This window comes from Haliotis rufescens, unplaced genomic scaffold (genome assembly GCF_023055435.1).
Source record: "Haliotis rufescens isolate VD_foot unplaced genomic scaffold, xgHalRufe1.0.p SCAF_17, whole genome shotgun sequence".
Lineage (NCBI taxonomy): Eukaryota > Metazoa > Mollusca > Gastropoda > Lepetellida > Haliotidae > Haliotis > Haliotis rufescens.
This window is the reverse complement of record NW_025963857.1, coordinates 8,360,039-8,383,758: the sequence shown is the minus strand read 5'-3', so window position 1 is coordinate 8,383,758 and position 23,720 is coordinate 8,360,039. Positions and strand designations below refer to the sequence as shown.

Here is a 23,720-nt window from a genome sequence, read left to right as displayed (position 1 = left end):
TCAGACATGTTCATCACAGTTTATTAATTCTGCTGAATTGAATATATTCTTAATAAAATGGACACAAAGAAAATATCGATTTGGAGTATTTCTGCACGTAGCAAACTTCATTAAATTGTCATTATTGTCCACGTGTCAACCAATTCTAGGTGATATTAAAAGGTGTGTCTTGGTCACTGAATTATATACCAGTAGTAAATTATGCATGTACCAACTCGCATCGGATTGGACATTTCAAATGAAAGATCTTTTTGCGTATTAAATCTTATGGCGATATAACGACCCCCATGGGATAATGGATTTTTTACAATCAGTATCCATATAGTTAGTGAAGCCGCAAATAGTAGATATGTTTACACACATATATAAAATTGGATTAGGTTTAATTTGAGATCAGAATCACCATCCTCATAAAAATACCCCGGCTTTTAATGTCTGTGACTTAAGAACTATGGGTTTTTTTCTACTGAGAGTATAAACAAGTAAGTTTTATCATGCATGTGGTGAAGGTAGACATGCCACCTGTGAATAGGGCCCCAGTCTGATGGTCCTTTAGTCCAACTAAAACTTTAGTCCAACTAAAACTTCAAACTAGAACATCATTCAAGCAATGTTTTACACATTCAGTTCATTTTGATTATCGATAAAATATTGTTCGTTCAACTGTACTACACTTTAAAATGCCTTATTTAAGTATTGGTTGAAACGTGTTTTAGTCTATGCTGACATATATCGGACACAAAGTATCACAACTTGATATACACTTCCTCAAAGGATTTGCAACAAACATGACAGTTCTATAACTATAGTAAAACAAGGATTGATAAGCAAAGTTAGGAGAAGGGTGAAATAAGACGTCTCATTGTCATCACTGATTTTCAGTGATCCATTCATATAATTTTCAGAATCTGTTATAGCAGATAATCGAGACTGAATCCGGCGTGGACGTTTGTATTTTCTTATATCTCGTTCTGACAATGTGCATTTGAACTGCTGTGTATTAGTATTTACATTTACAGTTGCATCTGCAGATCACCATATTCTAAATAATGTATAAACAGTCGAAGTGTTATTGGTCCGACCCCCCCCCCCCCCCCCCCCCCCCCCCGCTGAGTACAGATGGTAATGACAGATTAACTTTAGTCATATGAAAAACCGGGTGTTTTTAAACTTCTTTTGATTTGCATGTATCAATGGAAAATGATAGCGAGTTAAACATACTGTCGTCTTTGTAATTTTCACACTGTTGAAAATGAATTTTATTTCAAATTTCTGTTAAATGTCCATTCAAGACAACCTGATTCATCATGCGTTTCAAACAAGGAAGATGCAAATGATTCCAAAATTCTTATTACGGTTACGGTTGCTGTTATAACTGTACATGTCACAATGACAAGCCTTCATTAAGTCTCTTGTTTGATGCTGCTGTAAAGGTATTGTCCTGGCCTCTGAACTGTGCCTCGGGATGTTAAGTACGAGTATTGACGAAGCTGCAACAAAACGAAAAACACAATTGAGGAGAGAGAAAAAAGAACATGTACGTGGAAGAGGAATAACACATGCATCCTGGTTTCATTTTTCCGTGATTTTCTTTTAAGAACATAGAGATGACAAGTGTTCACTGATAGGCCAATGAAGTCCTACCTACATTGTTATTTATCCATGTACTTCAGCAATGATTGTCTTGTCGTTGGTGGACTCAGCAGTATTTCAGCTGATGACGCCGGCCTGTCAGTGATATTCAAATGGAGTTTTGACCAAACAAACCAGTGATTGATATTATGAAACGCTGTCGGGGTACGTAGATGTGGGTTGCTGGGGACAAATGTAACCGCACGGGGTTTAACATTTTTAGAACATGTTACCTGATAAAGCGTTATAAGAAGCGATCGTCTATAGTGATTTTTCGTGGAAATTATTAAATTTAAGTGTGTTTCAAGTTTCTCTGTGCTGACAAGACAAAACAGCAAGGTACGATATAGTTTATACTACCTATACTCCTTTGGGTTAAATAACATGAATCGATTAAAATAAAAGCGACAAAAGCTTTTCCACAATCATAAGAAATCTTCATTGTACGATACCCACTATATCATAAGCATGACTGTGTTTATGAACCACTATGAAATAGTGATGATGACTGGTGTTCGCGAAAGGATATGCGTACCCCGTCCCTCCGGTGGCACCGTTACAAACACATGCAAAGGCAAATCAATTGACAATTACAAAAGCACAAACAAATATTCTTACTCCCACTCATACAAACAGGCGTCGTGGAAAGGTTCGCGATCTTCTAAAATTTCGTTAACCAAGCCCTAATTTAAATATGTTTAATATTCATAAGCAAACAATGGCGTGATTCGCACATTGAAGGCTCCAATTGCCAGCCTCCAAATAACTTTATTACGTCCAAAAAACACTCTGTCAAACATAATCAAAACATTAGCGTTAGTTTGGGTAGGCATTTTGGCCCCAAGTAACTTAGTCTAAGTAATTCGGTTAAAAGAGAATGCTTTTATATCGAATGCCTACATTTGTGCCAGGCCTCAACGACAAACGCATGTTTTAAGTGGCTTTTAGTAAGCTAAACAGGAAGGTATTTCGTACATGGACCTGGCTTTCATTGAGTCGGGGTTAGAAATCACAATATAAGACACGATATGTAAATTTTCGATACTCCATATCCGTTTTAGTGTGGCGTGAGGGTTTCCAACGACAAGCAGGTGTTGGCTTATTCTAGCCCAGACCATTCTAACAACTCCGAGAGCGTATGTCATTGTAGCTACATATAGATGCGTGCCGCAAGGCCAAGCTGCATTGTTTCAGAGAAATATTCGCTGTACTTTTTATAGGATTCTTCAGCTGATGAATGGTTGGGCGTAACGTTCTCATTCACGGCATTCAACACAGTGGCACTCAATAGTGAAAACATAAATATGTAGAATAAAATACGGAAAAAATTTTACAGTTCAGATGAAAATTACGAACAACGTGTGTTTTTTGTTTATTTTAAGAAGGTACAATGGTTAATGTATATAGCTTAACAGGATTGTTTTGCGCTCGTTAAACTTGGGATGTCGTGGAGGGTTGTCACTTTTTTGTCTATTAATGCTTATAATTTGTGTATAAAATACCTGGATGTGGGATTTAATTTAATTTCCACTTTTAATTCTAATAATTGAATACAAACAAGAAACGTTTAAATGTGGTGCTTCATCTAAAGAGGAGGATGGAATATGGTTGGGCGCCACACAGAGCAATCAAATGTCATTACTTTTTTCGTTTAAACATATCGTCATATCGATTATTTCCGGGGTGGTACAGGAATGATGCTGATTGTACAGATGTGACAGCGTTGGTGGGGTAGCACAGTTGTTGAAGCGATTCCCTACATGGGTACACTGTGTGAAGCGTAGCTCTGATGTTCCCCAGTTGAATATTTCTAAACGCGGCTCCTGAAATCTGCTCATTCATTAACTCATAAAGAATAAGACACTGCCTTTCGGACAGGGAGAGCGGAAGATCGATGCTTCGATCCCCGGTCGCGCCAACATATGGTACTTGTTGTTTCCCTGTCTGCGCTCGGCATTAAGAGGATAAAACAAGGACTGACCGGCTTGAGTCAGTATACTTTGTCTGAGCGGGGTATATGTAAAACCGCGGCATGGTATCTCAATGCTGCCATGGCACTATAATGTCACTTAATTTTCAACGAATATTTGGTCGTTAAACACACTACAGTTGATGTTTGGCATCTATATACTATATAGAGAGAGACTTCATAAATTTACCAGACACATATATGCAACACCCTGATAGTCCCGAATTATTCGGTTTTTCCTTTCTATTTCAGTTTTAAAGTAATATATGAAGTTTCTAACCATGACGACACCCGACCATTTTGAAACGCGCATCTGTCACTCTTGCATTAGCCCTTTGACTCAATAATCACCATAACAACAATATTACTTGATGACTAAAGTTATGAACCGTTTTACATTTACAATAAAATAGTCTTCGGTAATTATAAAACGCCAGAGAAGAACTAGTCTCGATTATTGGACGAAACAAATTCCCTTGGGCGTAAACGGCAAAATAGGGATGAACATTATAAGAATAGATGACAGAAACTCATGACACCAGGTGCTCGCTAAAAGGGTAAGTCTGTCCTGCCCGACAAGGAGCACCAGTCATTATTTCCTGATACAAGTTTAATCCTATCTATTGTGACCATTTACTCGGCCAATATGCCGCAATCACCGCGACTGTATACAACATGAATTTGAACATGTGTGTGATCCTTCCTGCATAATACGGCAACTGTAAGCATATCGCATTAAACCACGGAAATGCATGTAAGCCTTTGGGTGTATTAATGTACACGAGGTGATAGAATACATTTCCCTTCCAAGGAATGCATGTCCGTTTGTACTTAAAGCAATAACATATGCATTTGTGTGCACATGGTGCATTTTGTGTGCATGACATGCCCTTCGTTGAAGCAACGTTCAGAATGCACGTCATTTTACTCACAACTTAAGATTACTAATCCCAACAACGCTGGCATATATCTTATCCCACAAGTTCATGAGTTACATTATCAGACATATTTGAGAGTTGATTCCAGCGAACACTTGCTTCTGAAATACGTTTCAAGTCGAAAATCCAACAAGACGTGCAAGTTAATGCGTATTTTCCATATGCTGTCCTTGCAGGACCCAAACGGGTTAATTGTGAGGCCGATAAAACTGGTTCTCTGATGGAATGCGCTTGCGTAGTTGTACAGCCTATTCTCTGTAGACGTCGACCCAGTACAAAGACGTGCAAGATAGCGCGTAGGCTCCTCATTGTGTCGTCATAGGGGTCGGTTGTGGTGGTTTGTCCCGGGGGTAGTAAGTAAGCGCTCAAGTGCTGCCCCACTCCCCTCGCACGAGGCCGGGCGTTAGGTACAATGAAGGCGTCGCGTCGCATTCTACTTCAAGGTTTGAATTTACAAACATAAAGCTTCTTTTCTTGTCGTAACATCCCTCCTGGGAATCTCATATCGGCGCACAGAAAACAAAACAAAATGGAGAGGCAGTTTAGAATTCTCCTGTTGTTTCACGTTGCGTCCATTATGGTAAGAACAATAGGAATAATTGGAAACGGAACAAGAGTCATTTACAGAGGTTAATGTGCAAGTAAAACTGGACCTAAGCCCTCCTTGTCTCTGTATTAGGGGTCCGAACCCCCTTGCATCGGTATCACGTGCATGTGTGAGGCATCTGTTTGCATGCACACCATATGATCGGCCATTGTTTAGGCAACGCTGGAACACAGACTAACGTGTCCTATAGTACGGTAACAAGAGCAAATGTAAAAGTTCACAAAACTAGCGACATATAAAAACACGGTTGGGTGGGATCACACGAGGCCAGCCTGGGATGAGAACCAGACAGTTCGTGTTTGTTTATCGAGTGCAAAATTTAAAAGGGGAGGTAAAAGTGAGAAAATGTGGTCGGAAAGAGCCAAAGCCTCCACCCTCGGCCGGCAATAGCCGTGTTTGGACAGGCCGATACAACGTTGACAGGGGGTTCAATCTGTGTTTACTGTGGCCGCTAACAGGTGCCCGTCCCAAGAGACTCAACGTTGCTACATTGTAACAGTCTTGCTCAGAAGGGGGGAAGAAGGGGTTAGATGTGGTAAAGGAAGGGACTAGCCGAAGAGGTATTTGTTTTGCATCCTTAAGGAGTTTGTGTAGGAGTTAGATATTACATTAATGTTTTTAGAAAAAAACAACGGGAATATTTTTCTAACGTCGTATAATCATTGACGTTATGGGGCGCCGTCGATGGGACGAAAAGCGATTGAATGTGGTTGGTAATGCTTCCATGAACCCCAACTAGCCGATTCCATACACCTGCACATTAATGATAATTATTATCATTATCACAACATACCTTTTTATGCACATTGTGTGAGTGGCTGGCGCTACCAGTAGGGCAGGACATGCTTGCCCTTTTAGCGAACACCTGGTGTCAACATTGATTTTCAGTCATCCATTCATATAACATTCACCGCTATTTTGCCTTTTATGCCCAATGGAATCTCCGTTGCCGGATAATCGAGACTGTTCTTTGGCGTTCACGTTTTTTTTTCGAAGTCGTAATGGTGCCGGGGTGAGGTTTTTTTTGTTTTTTTAATTTATTTTGTAATATGTTTATTCAGGAATTTTGCCACGCGTTTCCACGAAACACCGACTGGGCTAATAATTAATTTTGAAATATTACATTTCATTACTAAGTGCAGATTTGTTCTAACACATGTATTTTTTCATGACATCTCGGAGAATATCGAACAAAACCTAGGATTGCATAAATATGGATTCAAAACACAAAACCAAAATATTCGTTGGTTGTGCATTTCCTCCATACAATTTTATGTTTAGTTTCATTTATTTGTTCATGTTAACGTGACTAACCCCTCTGAAAGGCTGGTGGAAAAACAAGCTTAGTAAGGCTAATATTTCAAGACAATTTGAAACCTTATATTGTATAGGCAATTCGACATTTTGTTTCCTGGACAAAGTAAGTGTGTACAAGTGATATCCTCGAAATAGGTCAAACTAGCCCTCACCTTCACAACATTCTCTCACATTGTTCGATTCTCAGATCGGAACCCAGAACCGCCAAACAAATAAAATTCCGGACATAAGGCTTAAATTGATACCAATATTGTCATTAACACGTAAATCCAAAATGGCTGATCATAAACATATGTCCGCGTCCATTATGACGCACGTTTTATGCATTAGACTAGGGTCAGTTCTTGATGTTTGCCTAAACAATATGAAATCCATTCGGATGTGAATTGTTCACAGTTTCGAACAGTGGTTCTTTCCATTCTCACGGTAGAGTATGGGACTCGCGGTGAGAACTTGTGCTTTTTCGGTTGTAGTTTTCACACGTGAAACAATGTGATGCCCAAACGTTGAACGAATTGCATCGAAAACACAACGCTGAATGTAAACCACAAATGTCAGCAATGCAAAGTGTCGTAAGTGGTTGCACTTAGACCACTACCAAGAATATAACCTTCAATCAATGTAAAATGGGTTTATTCACGTTTGGCGGGTTTAAAGTTTGTGACTACTTCATATTTCTTCCTATACATATTTAAGTAAAAAAATCCAAAGCAATCACTTTCTGATTGGCCTTTAACATTATAGTAATGTGGGCGTTTCTTTGGTGTTCCTGTTGAAGCCCAATATATCTATTCGGTTATCTGGATGAATGACGACAGTGTGTTGAATGTTCCAATAAATGTATATGTGTTTAACCAAGAACTGATAGTAAAATAAGTAAGTGAGCGAGTAGAATTTTACGGCGCCTTTAGCAATATTTCAGCGATATCACGGCGGGGGTACTCCGTCAATGGGCTTCTCACTGTGTGGAATCGAACCCAGGTCTTCAGGGTGACAAACCAACACATTCCCCCACCAGACTACCCTTAACACCATTATAATGATGTCAAAACCTTTATTTGGATCATTACTGTAACAAACTGGTCTATGGACAATTGACAAACGTAAAACGTCTTTTGTCGATTCATGAAAAACCCGCTCAAGGATGTAGATTGTATACACTAATGACACGAGGGAATGTCTCAGTTTCACACAATTAAAAGTTACCAATTACAACGCCTTGACTAACCCCTACTTAAGTGCAAACCTATTTTAATATATATTGTTCAATTATGTAATAATGTCATAATGAAACTGATAACATAAAACATAATCCATATTCAATAATGATAATAAAAAAGGTCAATCTGGGACTAATCCCCCGACATATATAGTTTTCTGAGTCAACACTTTGTGGTACAATTGAACAAATATAATGTCCCTAACCCTACACAACACAGGCAGACGTTGGTTTATGTGTATCCGTGCGTTTATTGCTTGATCTTGCTGAGGAACAAACCAGATAGGCTTTGTACTGCGCACAGGATGTGCATGCAATAACAACATCCTCTCTGGGGTGTCCGCCATATTTATTCTCGTGGAAAAACGCGTGATCTCGTTGATGAGCTCCACTGAAAGAAAGAGTGCTTATTTTTTCATCGACTCTGTTTGTTTCACCGCCAAAGGAGATTGTTCCTCACGGAAATATTTGTCCGTAATGTGAATTTAAATCAGAGAACCTGTTGAGCAGATGCACAGAAACGTGTGACGTCATCAGTTCCTGTGCCTGGAAGTCATCAGGAACAGTAAGATGTTCCTTATCCCATGGGGAAATCAGAATGGCAGTGAGGGACCGAGGCACACAGACAATAACAAGATTGACGTGCTTTAGTTAAGGAATAAATAGTTCCTTTGCGTGTTGCTCTTGAGAAGGTTGTTTTAGGACTTTCCGCTGCTTTTTCAGCTTGCAAACGAAACAGTGCTTAAATGTTTACTTTATTATTTTTTGAATTGAATCCTTTGTGTACTAAAGCAGTGTTAGTATGGTTGTTCAAAATCACAAGGACGTTTTTCAAATAGATGTTCACATCGAAAGATGGAATTTATCTTGTTTTGGGGGAATGAATGCAACTCTCGTTTGCGCATGGTTCCCATTTGGTATTTGTTGTTTTTGTAATTCATGCAGGTCGAGTACCCTCGCGTACACCAAATTGTCAGGAGAGTTTTTTTTCCAAAATGTTGAATGAAATTCTTTAAAATGTTTATAAATATAAGGATAAAGTCATGCTGATTATTATAGCAGTTCGGGATGATTAATAACAGACTAATTTCGAACGTTTACTGAATTTATATAATTTTCAGTAACAATACACTGTTGCCCACCTGTAGCGTACTTAAACATTTCTGGATGCCAACACAAATAACTACTTCAAATATACTAAGATTTTAATGTGCCATTATGATTCTGTTTCAAGAGAATAAAACCAGTCCTGAATTAAAAACAAACTGACACCATCATACACAGTGGTCACTATAAATTCTGGTGATAGAAAGATCTCACAATTGTGTTGCAGAACAAACGTTTAGTGACTATTACATACAAATGTCCAGACACCAGAATGTGTCGTTTTGTTGACAAGAACCTAAATTGACCTTTGTGGTTGTTGTTGAAAAAGATACATGTTGTGGTTCAACAAATCAAATGTGGAGCACAACAAGAGAAACATTTGACCCAGTCTAGAAAAAATATAACCGACAACTGGGTTCATGAACAATTAAGAACCAAGTAGTTTTTTCGACACGACCGAAACAACACCATGCGATATATAAATTCGTGTAAAAAAACCATCAAAATACCATTCAAATTCAATATCAAACAACGTAACATTTGTTTTGAACCCCACCCCGAAACACCACGCTGTCAGCAGTAATATCTCACAAATGACCAATAAATGTTTTGGGGTTTTTTAAACGTGGTTATTGTTGTTTTCATCTAACTTCGTCACGCTTACAATAGTGTTACTTCATAGTAGCAGACATTTCTCAAACAAACCGATAACCGATGATACCGATGATACCGATAATAGTCAAAGCGGAAATTTTATAGCTGATAAAATGATAAACATACACAGCTTCTTCAAATATGTGAACATTTCTCACCATATTGTTGACATATCGCCCGATTTTCAACAAAAAATCAACTAAAACCTCAATAGTATGGAGAATTATTGCCACGAGACGTTGTGTTTAGTAAAATTAGACATTTGGACAATCACCACTTCCCTCGGTGCTTAATTGTAGATTTTTGTCATTACATTAACTTCATCATATCATGTACGTCAAACATTGTGTCTTTATATTTATGTAAGTTTTACACATTGAAAATAATTCAACCCTATGATGGTAACAAGCTGCCCTGCAAAGTTAAATCACACATTTGATTCATCAATTTGAGTGATATTATACGACCTTCCCGCACAGTTACCTACCAATATTATTATTCAAATGCCGATGCTGCAAATAATTCTGAAGCTTCATATATAGTCTAAACATGTACACAGCGTCTACACCTATTATCATCTTTAAAGAATTTTTATTTTTTTGATTGAATATAAGTTAAACCATTTTGAAAAAAATATGGTGCCATCACTACAACATGCATGCGAAGATTCAGTATAATTGATAGCGATGACGATAAGGACACTGATAACGATGCCGACGATGACCAGGGGCAAACATTCGATAACAAAAGTTAATTTGGGTCTATAGACCAGATGAACTAAAATATATCATTGAAATGTAGTCAAAGTGTATAACAAGAACTAAAATGTATCATTGAAATGTAGTCAAAGTATATAACAAGAACTAAAATGTATCATTGAAATGTAGTCAAAGTGAATAACAAGAACTAAAATGTATCATTGAAATGTAGTCAAAGTGTATAACAAGAACTAAAATGTATCATTGAAATGTAGTCAAAGTGTATAACAAGAACTAAAATGTATCATTGAAATGTAGTCAAAGTGAATAACAAGAACTAAAATGAATCATTGAAATGTAGTCAAAGTATATAACAAGAACTAAAATGTATCATCGAAATATAGTCAAAGTGTATAACAAGAACTAAAATGTATCATTGAAATGTAGTCAAAGTGTATAACAAGAACTAAAATGTATCATTGAAATGAAGTCAAAGTATATAACAAGAACTAAAATGTTTCATTGAAATGTAGTCAAAGTGTATAACAAGAACTAAAATGTATCATTGAAATGTAGTCAAAGTGTATGACAAGAACTAAAATGTATCTTTGAAATGTAGTCAAAGTGTATAACAAGAACTAAAATGTATCATTGAAATGTAGTCAAAGTGTATAACAAGAACTAAAATGTATCATTGAAATGTAGTCAAAGTGTATAACAAGAACTAAAATGTATCATTGAAATGTAGTCAAAATGTATGACAAGAACTAAAATTTATCTTTGAAATGTAGTCAAAGTGTATAACAAGAACTAAAATGTATCATTGAAATGTAGTCAAAGTGTATAACAAGAACTTAAATGTATCATTGAAATGTAGTCAAAGTGTATAACAAGAACTAAAATGTATCTTTGAAATGTAGTCAAAGTGTATAACAAAAGAAACAGATGATAGGGTGTTTCATTACTTTTTAAATACAGTAAACTACGGTTATAACGAACTCAAATGGACTACTAAATTTAGTTTGTTATAACCGTAGTTCTTTATACGCACATATACAACATCCATACACCAAATGGCCGGGACCAAAAATTAAGTTCGTACTATCCGTCAGTTCGTTACAAGCGTGTTCGTTATAAACGTATTTACTGTATTTCCATTTCATTTATCGTGACCAAATATGTTTCAAATTGATCATGATTATTTAGTTACGTTACCAAATTTGCATACTGTTGAATAATATCAAAAGTAAAACTAGACCTTTATTGACATTTAGTTAATATAGGTAATAAAGAAGTGTATGGGTGAAAATATGTAACGTCAACACCAGATAATCAATCTCGATTATCTGCCGAAAATGCAAAAAGTGATGAACGGATCATCAATGATGACACCAGGTGTTCGCGAAAAGGTTAAGCATGTCCTGTTCTACCTCCAGCACCCGCCTCTCACATAATTTTAAAAAAATGGATGTTTAAAAAGGTAATTGTTTGTATATTGCCCAACGCCGCACCCAGCAAAACACCCTCAATACGGCGGCATATATCGTCAATATACTGTAAAACAAATACCAGTTCACACGAAGCCATCACGTTATTCTGATTAAACTGCGCTGATCCTTCAGACATAAATGATTAAGTTTTCCACTTCATTGACATTTTCGGTTCTCAGACATGATAAGGAAAATACCCCAACTCGATACAGTGGCGCCTCCGGGGTCTGAACAATAGAGTTATCATAAACACAGTGTGGCTGAAACTAATAAAGACACACTTCTTCCTAAATAGACACATCATGAAGTTTTCTTTAACGCAGCCACATGCGCGACGCTTTTCCCATAGTCCGCCATTGGAAAAACAAGTCTTTATGCGAAACAGAACAGGAAAACAGGCGAATTGTTGTCAAAAATGCGCCAATAACGCGAAATACTAGTGCATGAAACCACGCGTACTCCAGTGGCTTCACCCAGGGTATGGCCGTGCTTCCGCTGTATTGCACTGATAATCATGCACAGGTTTGGTGTGCATTGCCAGAGATCTTTTCAAATCATAACCTCACATTATGTACATAGTCCACGCGGCAGGAGATCCGGATATCAGAGAATATTAAATTCTAGGAAGCATTTATCTCAATTTTCACGTAGCGCGTGTGTCATGCGTTGTTTTGGCATTTGCTTGGCGTACATGATTTTCGTATCGAATCGTCGTGCTAGGAAATCAAACGTGACATTTATTCGGAATATATATAAAACGGCTGTTGACGTATTTATGCTTCTGGACATATCATATTTCAGAATCAAGGAAACGTATCTTCGTCGATGGTGTATGAAAACGTTTCTTGAAAAAAACAACGTGATAGTGCTATAATCTTAATATACACGTGATGCGTTTTGACTAAATAATGGAAACAAATAAGATACTGGTTGTTTATTGGTATTGTTCAGTTTAGTGGTATTGGTATAATTTTTAAGTTGTGACAGCAATAATAGTGATATACCATGTTAATGCTGTGATGAATATAAGTATGGGTATTAGGTATTATATTTTTTGGTTTGGTTTGGTTTGCCGCACTCGGCAATATTGCAGCTATATGGCGACGGTCTGTATATAATCGAGTCTGGACCAGACAATCCAGTGATTGACATCATGAGCATCGGTCCACGCCATTGGGATCGATGACGTGCATCAACCAAGTCAGCGAGCCTGACCACCCGATCCCGTTAGTCACCTCTTACGACAAGCATAGTCGCCTTTTACGGCAAGCATGGGTTGCTGAAAACCTATTCTACCCCGGATATTCACGGGTATTAGGTATGAGAAGCACTTACTTGATATTGTAACTTTGTTTAAAAGAATTTCCTAAGCTATTTTGAGTTGTAATTTATATTTTATAAACAAAATATAAATATCACGAAGGAACATCCCAAAATTGTGATACATGTGTTATGGACATCTAATCAGATAAAACAATATTTATTTGAATAATGTTCGTCGAAGTATTGTAATTGTGTCAGTAGTGAAGATTTCAATAATTTATTGTCAGAATCCATTGTTTACCATTAAGATATTAAATAAAAAAGACGAAATCCTTTCCATATTCATAAGAAATAACTGCCAAAAGCAGAGTCGTTTGTACGATTCCGAGTATATCATGAGCAGGTGTTTATGAATCACTATCAAAAAGTGATGTTACCAGGTGTTCGCGAAAAAGTGAGCGTGACCTGCCCCACCGGTGGCACCCGTCACAAAAAACAAGCAAAGGCAAGTCATTTGATACACGGATAGAAATAGATACACAACTCAATAAGATAATCAGAAATTAATACACCATTGACAATGATAACATGTTATTGAGCTACAGAACTATACATCCACTAACTGTAGCATTATATTGGTGCAAATAAATAAAACATTTGACCAGCACCCTAAAATGACCACCCTGGTCAGTATTCTGCTGGACATAGAAAATACAGTATCACCACCGGTCACGAACACATATGCAGTGACTTCTTTCAGTGGCATTTAGAAGTTGGTTTGATGAAGTAAGACAAGTTCTATAGATGAACAACTTCTTTATTACAATTAGTGCAAATGGATGAACAACTTCTTTATTACGATTAGTGCAAATGGATGAACAACGTCTTTATTACAATTAGTGCAAATGGATGAACAACTTCTTTATTACATTTAGTGCAAATGGATGAACAACTTCTTTATTACGATTAGTGCAAATGGATGAACAACTTCTTTATTACAATTAGTGCAAATGGATGAACCACTTCTTTATTACGATTAGTGCAAATGGATGAACCACTTCTTTATTACGATTAGTGCAAATGGATGAACAACTTCTTTATTACGATTAGTGCAAATGGATGAACAACTTCTTTATTACGATTAGTGCAAATGGATGAACAACTGCTTTATTACGATTAGTGCACTAAAGAAGTTTTTCATCCATAGAACTTGTCTTACTATATATGCAGTGGCTTTTTACTGTATATTTTTACCATTCTAGAAATCTACAGAAATTTCAGAACGTAATTATTAAAAACGTAAAACAATAGACGCCGTTTAATTAGAATCAGTAGCACATATACACTAACATGGTGAAGACGCAAAAGAAGTAAGGTATTAACAAACTGGATTTCACGTCGGGTTAATTACAGTATAAATCTGCAGCGCCAATTCTTGGCCCAGAGGAAGAAGATGAAAGCATGAATTTTTAATGACCAATCCCAATCGCTCAACGACAGAGATAATACTTTCGTGACAACTAATACTTGAAATACGGCGAGCCCAATGAATGGGGCTACCGAGATTTGCTCGCTCGATACAATTGCTATTTGTGTTCACTTAACATTTGTAAATAATACATTTGTCTTCATAATTATGGCTAAATGGAGATGCTGCCTTATTAACGACTACTTGTTAACAATGAATAAATTGCGCCTCTTTAGCGAGCGTCTAAATTATCACATGCAGAGGGTCTTCAATTAAACCAGCTTGACTCTTTACAAAGCTGAAGGTTAAAATTAACACCTTTGCACGTGGCGGTCACCTTTTGCCCAGTAGGGGGCGCGCAGAGTCAAATACGCCGTACCCGAAGGCTATTTTCAGCATGTCGGGTAACACGCGAGTTTTTGAGAGCGTTAAAGAGGTAGCACTGAAACCGTTAAAAGGTAATTTTAATCTCGCCTGGTAGAAAGAAAAGGAAATCCGAACTGTAAGTCTCTAATTTGTGGGATTGAATCTTCAACGTATCAAAGGACGACTTTTGGCCCGTTTCCTGTCAGATTGTTTAAATGTTAGACTTCAGAAGAGAAAAGATACACGCTGGCGAAAAGATCCGAGATAATTTCTATCACATGTTTGAACGTGAGTAAGCCATATTATAAAAGGCGTGAACCCCACGCCGAATAAACTGATCTAGATTTGTCCACAATACATCTACAGCAGCAAGAACCGCTTACAAGTACACATGTACGATCTCATGTTTCCGCCAATGGGGTTTCTTCGCTGATGCTCAAGGGCAGGGTTTATTAAGCCTGTCATAACGCTTGGCATTCGGGTTCTGTTCTTAAGAGTTAAATCATCTTAAGTGTCGGAATGGCATATCAGTTTATCAAACTAACGCCAGGATTTGTATACGTCTATAACGTGCAGTCGGCGTGTATATGTTCGGGTGACTAGGTCCGCGCTGCCAGTTTATCTGACATATTCCTCACATGTACCGCTTTGTTGAATCAGCCAGTGCAAACTACTCGAGCTTCGACTACAACTATTGAAGTGATCTACGGAAATGGATTCGCTAGGGCGGATGAAGAAGTGAAACCCCAACATCTCCCTGTCACGTGTGGAAGTTTGGAAGTCAAAGACAAAACTGGAAGGTTTCCTTGCACTAACCGATGGACAAGGTTCCGCGTGGTGATTAACGGACTGGAGTTCATACCGTTATGATGAAGTGAAAACTTTTCACGTGTTCTAAGATGATAAATGTCACTAGATATGCATAGCACCGTCAAACATTTCACAGCTTGGATCGACAACTTGTAAACCGATAGGCAATTATCGGATAATGTTGCTGCATATATAAAACAATTTTTTTCTCAACTGTGAAGGACTTATATTTCATTGAGGTAACTTTCTGGAATTAACCTGCCCCAACCTGCAAAGAGGATATTTCATTCATCAACAGCTTTCTGTTTAGATTCAGCGGAGGGAACATCACAGTTTCTCATTTGCATACAAAATTCCATATTTTGGACTGAGTTTTATTATGTTTTTGTCAGACCCTCAGCTATGGAGCGCGTGGCACGTGCAGCAGTGGGTGGATTGGGCGGCACGAGAATACGGCCTCAGGGAGGTGGACCCTGCAAGGTTCATGCACGTGGATGGTCGCGAGCTGTGCCGGATGTCACGTGACGACATGTGTCGTCTGGTTGGACCATACGAGGCGGAGGTGCTGTTTACTCACCTCAACTACCTGCGACAAGGTGATTATAAGTCTTTTTGCAATATAACGTTTTTAATTTATCACACGTTGATGGAACGCTGCCATTCCTTTTTCGATCTGTATTTCTATAAGGTTATACATACATTTCTTTCGAAGATACAATCATTTTAAAGAAAACATTTTTTAAAGTTTTTAAAGAACTTCATTTGGAACCGGAGTTTGTGAGTTTTGTTTAACGCCGCATTGAACGTTACTTCAGTTATGTCACGGCCTGTCAGCTTGATATGAGAGGAAGTGATGCAGGTCAGGCGTTTACCACTAAGGTCAAACCCACAAGCATTATTTAGGAATTCTACTATATATGTTCGTATATATCACGTGAAGCCATTTCTGGCGTCTCCCGTCGTGATTTTGCTGGATATTGCGGCGTAAACTAATACTCACTCACTCGTATGTTTCATGGTTTATTGAGTACTCGATGCCCAAACATACCGATTTAGGTCGATATGCATTATTTTCAATACCGATGCTTCTGTACTACTCAAAAGAAGTTAAGGACTACCGATTCTTTCATCCAACTATTGATAATCTGTCAAGCAATGACAAGTGTAGAGAAGTGTTTTTTGAATATACAACAAACCTACAATCATTGTGTAACTTTCGTGTAGTTTTCTTATAAAGTTTTCTATCGTTTCCATTTTTGTCATTAACTTGTTGCTATATAGCATTCATTGGCAGACACATGTTATGTTTATCTTGACATGAGTCATTCCAATGCAAGACATAAAACGGAAAAAGAAAGATTTCAAAATTGTTCATAACATAAATGATTTGAGCTAAACACCATAAACCTGAGTTAAGATCAGAACAACTGAAATGATATTGATTGATATTGTTTTTACTTATTATTCACATTAGACACTATTCATCTTCGGATGCATAGAGATCGTCGCTTTTCTTTTATGTGCGTTCACTTAGTTTTTACCCACGGTATATTGAGGAACAATGGACAAACTCCATGAACCATAAACTTAGTAAATGCTCTATCGTGTCACCGGAGTTTGTGTTCATCACATCACTTGATTGTCTGGTCGTCGCATGGCAGGAGTACTGCTGTGCGGCGTCAGGTAACAAACAAACACTTACTTTTTTATGAAAATAGTGTGGCGGGTGCTACCGGTAGCGCAGGTCATGCTAACACCTGTGCCATCACTGATTTTCAGTGATCCATTCATATATTTTTTCCGTTTCGGCTGTTCATCGAGACGCTGACGCTGACATTTTATATATTGTAATAAATGTTCATTATATTCACAATTCGCATTAAATCATATTTCTAATACCCCAAGGACAGATGTCAAAGAAAAACTTTCATTTCAAAAGCATTGTGTTAATGGATGAGCTTATTATAGGTGCGCAGTTTACATATCGGTTGGTTGGTTGGTTGGTTTGTTGTTTAACGCCGCACTCAGCAATATTCCAGCTATATGACGACGGTCTGTAAATAATCGAGTCTGGACCAGACAATCCAGTGATTGATATCATGAGCATCGATCGACGCCATTGGGATCGATGACATGTATCAACCACGTCAGCGAGCCTGACCACCCGATCCCGTTAGTCGCCTTTTACGACAAGCATGGGTTGCTGAAGATCTATTCTACCCCGAATCTTCACGGGTCTTACATATCGGAGATCAGTGTTAACAGAAAGTGTTGATATTGATTGCTTAAATACTTATATTGTCCTGTACTGAATACTTGTATGGATGTATTGAAGTGTATATTATGTTCCGTTTCAGCGAGCTCCAGCTGTATCTCTCCCCTACCCCCAGATAATCGCGACCGGGGGGTAGTGAACACGCCCTCCGTCCCTTCATCCCCAGGGTCGTGGTCCTACCCCACCCTGTCCACACCCGACTCCATGGGGGCAGCACACAGGCAAGGTAGGAACATTACACTTTAACAAAGTAATTCTTTGTTCATTTGGAACCCCTTTCTGACATTTACTGTTGGGAACGTATACACATATACAAATATAATGATATATATAAAACTAATATATAAAGGTCATGTTATCAGGGGCCTAATTTGGCGATAAACATACTATGCTTTCAATGTAGAGCTAGGTTACATGTAGATTTAACCCCGCTAAATTGAATTTGGAAACGAAGGCGCAGCGTGAGGTTTCAAATGTTAATTTCAGCTCCATTCTACCATGACTAAATAAAACGCAAACTCTATGGTGTTAGCGAATATACTGAGTTAGTGAGTATGGCTTAAAGCTGCTGTCAGCAATATTCCAGCAATATCACGGCGGGGGACATCAGAAATGGGCTTCACACGTTGTACCCATGTGGGGAATCGAACCCGGGGCTTCGGCGTGACGAGCGAACGCTTTAACCCCTAGGCTACCCCACCGCCCCTGCATATTTATTGAGTGAAGCGGCATAGGTTGAGTCTATTGTTTTGAGTAGGATTTCGATCAGAATCACTGACAACAGCCTTTAAACAAAACATGGGGCTCTATATGACGAAGCAGTGTGTTAACAGCCTAATACTTCACTCGAACTTATGACAGGCATTGAAAGCATGTAGCACGCCAGTTTCGGAAGCTAACATGAGGTGGGCACCCCTAAAGAAAACTAAGCAAGCCGTGCAAAGGTTTCGTTTTACACCGCACGTCACTATTATGACCTCATATCGCTCATTCTATGAAGGGAAGTTACATTTAACCGTGGCACATACTTTGTTCAGATGCTGACCTGGCCAAGTCCCCATGGTTGACACAGGGCGGATCCCCTCACGGTGAGTAGTGCTATACACACCCTGAAACAAGGTCTTGCAGGTGTACAATAACCTGCCGGGCAAAGCAAAATACACACTTGAAAACTGGATTTGACCAAAACTTCAGAAACGTTACTAGACTGAAATCAGTCGCTTGTTGTGAGATACTCATTGATATGATGCATGTAATTTCGCCTTTGATACCCGTATCAAATGAATACCTCACCATCGAATAACCGTATCTTGTTTGTTTCATATTTAACCACCATGAAACATGGGTGTGAACTTTCTTTTGTCTAACCTTTTAGGTAGACAAGTATATGTTTCCTGTGTCAGGAGTCTGTACATGGAAATATTTACTGGCGCCTGTCTTGTACATGTATATTTAATACATATAATATAAATCTTTTTCATACCATAGGTTAAATGTTAGGCAATGTATCTCATAAATGCAACTCTGACAATAACCAGTTGGTCGGTGAGCACTCCATGGGCTAGACAGCACCAAAGTAGCGGTGGATATTGCATCATGTTGTGAGAACAAGCGTCTCCCTAGTTATAAGCGGTGTATCAATTACGTTGTGTTAGTGAGTGAGTGAGTGAGTGTGGTTTTACGCCGCTTTTAGCAAAATTCCAGCAATATCACGGCGGGGGACATCAGAAATGGGCTTCACACATTGTACCCATGTCGGGAATCGAACCCGGGTCTTCGGCGTGACGAGCGAACGCTTTAGCCACTAGGCTACCTGACCGCCCCACGTTGTGTTAGTGATTGAGTGAGTGAGTGGGAACAGTTTTACGCCGCTTTTAGCTATATTCCAGGCATATTACGACCCTGGGCAGCAGAAATGGGCTTCTAACATTGTGCTCATGTTGGAATTGATCCCGGTCTTTCGCGTGACAAGCAAACATTTTAACCTCTTGGCTTCTCGACCACTCTCTGTGCAGTTCAAATTATATCAGGTGCATAAACCTCATGAAGTGACATAATTAAATATAATACAATTTTTGAATTGCTAAATATATTAGAAGTTACGAATGTTGATTAAGTTATGTTTGTTTGTGTAATAACTCAGTAATATTCCATCTATTTGACGACCATCTGTAAACAATTGAGCAATATTCAGCAATATTCCCGCCATATGAAGCCGGTATAAATTAATCTAGTCCAGGCTAGACAAACCAACGTCCAACGCCTTTAACGTATGATGACTGGGAATCAACCAAGTCACCGAGCCTCACACCCCATCCATCTGGTCACCTTTCACGACCAGCATAGGTTGAGCACCTGGTATAACCCAGAATCCAAATAGATACAGTGATGGCACTCAGTGACTTGGTTGATGACGGGGCCACTGTGATATACCTTCAATATTTCAGACAGAAGCGATAAACAACAAATAAATAAAATAATTATCAGGTCTCAAGATATAAAATTATGTTAATATCCCTAGCAATTCTTAATAACAGAAAACTACGTCTATAACGAACACGCTTATAACGAACTGAAGGATAAAACGAACTATTTCTTGATCCCGTCCATTTGCCGCATATATGCTGTACATATGCTTATAACGAACTACGGTTATAAGGAATTAAAATTAGTGGTCCTTTTTAGTTCGTTATAACCGCAGTTTACTGTAGTTTATTGTGTAATTGTTAAAGAAAACTTTAACCCGTGGATGTTGACATTTCAGGATTCAACCCTGGTGCGTTTCCCGGTGTCAGTAAAGGTGGGATGGATCACAGCGCCTCCTGGCGGACGCAAGGTAAGACTATTGTTGTTAACGAGTATTACTGACGGGTATTATAATTGTCCAGAAACGCTTTTCTTGCTTTATTTTCAAGTCAATATACACTTTCTATAATATGATAGCTATCCATATTCTTATTTGTTATTTTTATTATATCAATTAATCAAGCGATTTTGTGTTGCAGATCCCTATAAATTGTTTGGACACTTATCAAGCAGGCTGTCAAATACAGGTTGGTATTCCGAGCTTTCACTGCATTTGACCATCACACGAAGTGGGCAAAGATTATGTCAGAAAGAAATTGTACACGTGTAGCCCGTTCAAATAAGGCCCCTTGTCATGCTTGTCATAAATACTGACGAATGAAGTTGGCAGCAATGTGGCGCCATGATATACCTGATAATTGCTATCTGTGGCGCTAAATAATATTCACACACTTGACACAGGGGGTGGGGTAGCCTAGTGGTTACAGCTCGTCACGCCAGAGGCCCGGGTTCGATTCCAAGTATTGGTCCAATGTTTGACTGCCATTATCCCGTGATGTTGCTGTAGTATTATAATGGGCGGCGTACAACCTCACTCACTCACTCATTAGCTATAACATGAGATGAAGCAACAATATCTGAAAAATATATATCATATGTGTTGATCATACATAATTCAGCTTTGTGTTAAACGCCTCAACATATTGTTGACATGTTACAAAACAACATCACAATCAAATGTTGTGATAAAGGTATAATTACATATATTCTTTTGTGATGTCATTTCATATTACACATTCATTTAAGTATTTGTTTTAAATACATCTTCAAGATAAAATGGATCACAACAACAGTTAACTCTAATTAAATGGATAATAATTCAGCGGGGAAGTGGTCTAATGTTCAATAGAATCGCTTGTCGTTCAATTGCAAGTTAGTTCAGTGTAGCGAGGCTCATTCATAAAACATCTGAGTGCTCTTGCATCGGAATTTGATCAAGTGGTGCAAAAATAGCCTGCAGTGATGTGTCACGTATGCGTTACGTGCTAACAGTTTGTTTTAATTGTAAGTAAGGTAGAAAACTCGTGCCAGAACGTATCTGCTCATGCCGGAACTGCTGTATTTGTTGGGGAACAGTCATGAAAAGCATCTCTTTGTGCAGAGTTGCGTCCCTTTGGCGTGTTAGGAACCTATGCACGTGTCTTCGAAACAACAGATTCGCCCTAATTATGATTCTTGATTTGTTGGCACCAGACCCGTGTTCGTGGGTTTTACCAAGTGGTAATCGTCTAAGACATTCATCATGTTGGGCTTTCCTCCCACATCAAAGTGACACGTCGTTATATAACTGAAATACTGTTCAAAGAAGCGTTAAACACACTCACTCTGAATTGCCTTCGATAGTAATATTACGTAGCTATAATATATAGTGAGTAGCTGAATATGGTACAGGACTCAAAAATGAGCTTCATATGTATGGATGTCATAAATCAACAAGTGACACGTCAATGCTGTAACCACTAGGCTACCATACACCCTTAAAACTAAAGGGGCGGTGGGGTAGCCTTATGGTTAAAGCGTTTGCTCGTCACGCCGAAGAACCGGGTTCGATTCTCCACATGGGTACAATGTGTGAAGCCCATTTTCCGGTGTGCCCCACCGTGATATTGCTGGAATATTGCTAAAAGCGGCGTAAAACCATACTCACTCACTCATTTAAAACTGAAAACATGAATCACAAGATGCCTTGTCTTCTCTTCCCAGGCAGCGGTCAGATCCAGCTGTGGCAGTTCCTTCTCGAGTTGTTGTCGGACAGTCGGAACGCGCCTACCATCACGTGGGAGGGGACCAATGGCGAGTTCAAGCTCGTGGACCCGGATGAGGTCGCCAGACGCTGGGGGGAGAGGAAAAGCAAACCCAACATGAACTACGACAAACTGAGCCGTGCACTGCGGTACTACTACGACAAGAACATCATGACGAAGGTCCACGGAAAGAGATACGCCTATAAGTTTGACTTTGCTGGCTTAGCCCAAGCCATTCAGCCCGCGGCCCCAGAACCGAGCCCTTACAGACACCAAGACCTGTTTCTGTCAAGTTACACCACGCCTAAAATGAACTTTCCCAATGCTTATACGTCCGTTCCGGCAGTGACGTCAGGGATTCTTGGGGCCCCTGGGAATTATTGGTCCGGACATAACGCCAATATCTACCCAAACCTCCAGAATCACGTAATGACCAACCCCCCAAGTCACATGACGTCACATGTGGGGTCTTGTTATGCATGAATATTTTATTGTTGAAACTTGCAGTATATTTATATGAAATATATATATTAAAATGAACCTTGCAATATATTTATACATACCGATGGACCTATTTATGTGACTACCTGCAACACTGAGGTCTACAGAGACGGAAGCGGATGAAACCACACTGGCTGTACACCAACAAAGGCTAGCGGTAATCGAGGTGCTATTTTGCTTCAGATTTATGTTCCCAAACGACCCTCTATACTTTCTGGGTACACACTGTTATTGTGATGAAAGACTGTGTGTTAAACATGGTATGAAGTGGTGGCATACCGCAACAAAACAACGGTTTGGGAAATTGTGTTTACATTGTGTCCGTGAACCAGGGGGGATAACTCTTAAACCAGGTGGACACGCAGGGTGTACAGAGATGCAAATAATTGTAAATAAAGTGCTATGTCGTGTAATTCCATGTCGTGTTGGGTTTGCTCTTTGAAGCATTATAAGTTCTAAGATATACAGTGTGAAACCTCTGAACTCACAAAACGGCCTACGTTAATACGGAGTAATGCGTCATGTGCGCCATTAGCGGAGGACAACAGTGCATATTAATATAATGAACGTTGAGGCTCGAAAACTATCGTACAAGTAAAATATGTAACAAATTTAGCTTTAGTCACGAAGCGGATTAATGTGCACACCCCCATAAACGCAAAAAAAATCAGTTCTGAAATATAATTTAGTACAACAGTTTCTGTTTAATACCCTAATTGTTTGATCAAAGAGATCGGTCACACGATGAATGTCAAACATTGCCGCATAAAAATTCCATTAAGTTGACTAATCATCA

At 38.8% G+C, this 23,720-nt stretch overlaps 1 protein-coding gene across 1 annotated transcript in view; it reads left to right on the top strand.

Moving 5' to 3' along the window:
* LOC124134546 (retroviral integration site protein Fli-1 homolog) overlaps positions 1-23,153 on the top strand; it is a 28,352-nt gene extending 5,199 nt beyond the window's left edge. The window contains exons 2-7 of the mRNA XM_046499470.2: positions 15,931-16,134; positions 17,896-18,039; positions 18,851-18,901; positions 20,578-20,649; positions 20,819-20,866; positions 22,383-23,153. Coding sequence (XP_046355426.1) covers positions 15,931-16,134; positions 17,896-18,039; positions 18,851-18,901; positions 20,578-20,649; positions 20,819-20,866; positions 22,383-22,906 — 1,043 coding nt within the window. The 3' untranslated portion in view covers positions 22,907-23,153. The remainder of the gene's footprint in view (positions 1-15,930; positions 16,135-17,895; positions 18,040-18,850; positions 18,902-20,577; positions 20,650-20,818; positions 20,867-22,382) is intronic.
* The last annotated feature ends 567 nt before the right edge of the window (positions 23,154-23,720 follow it).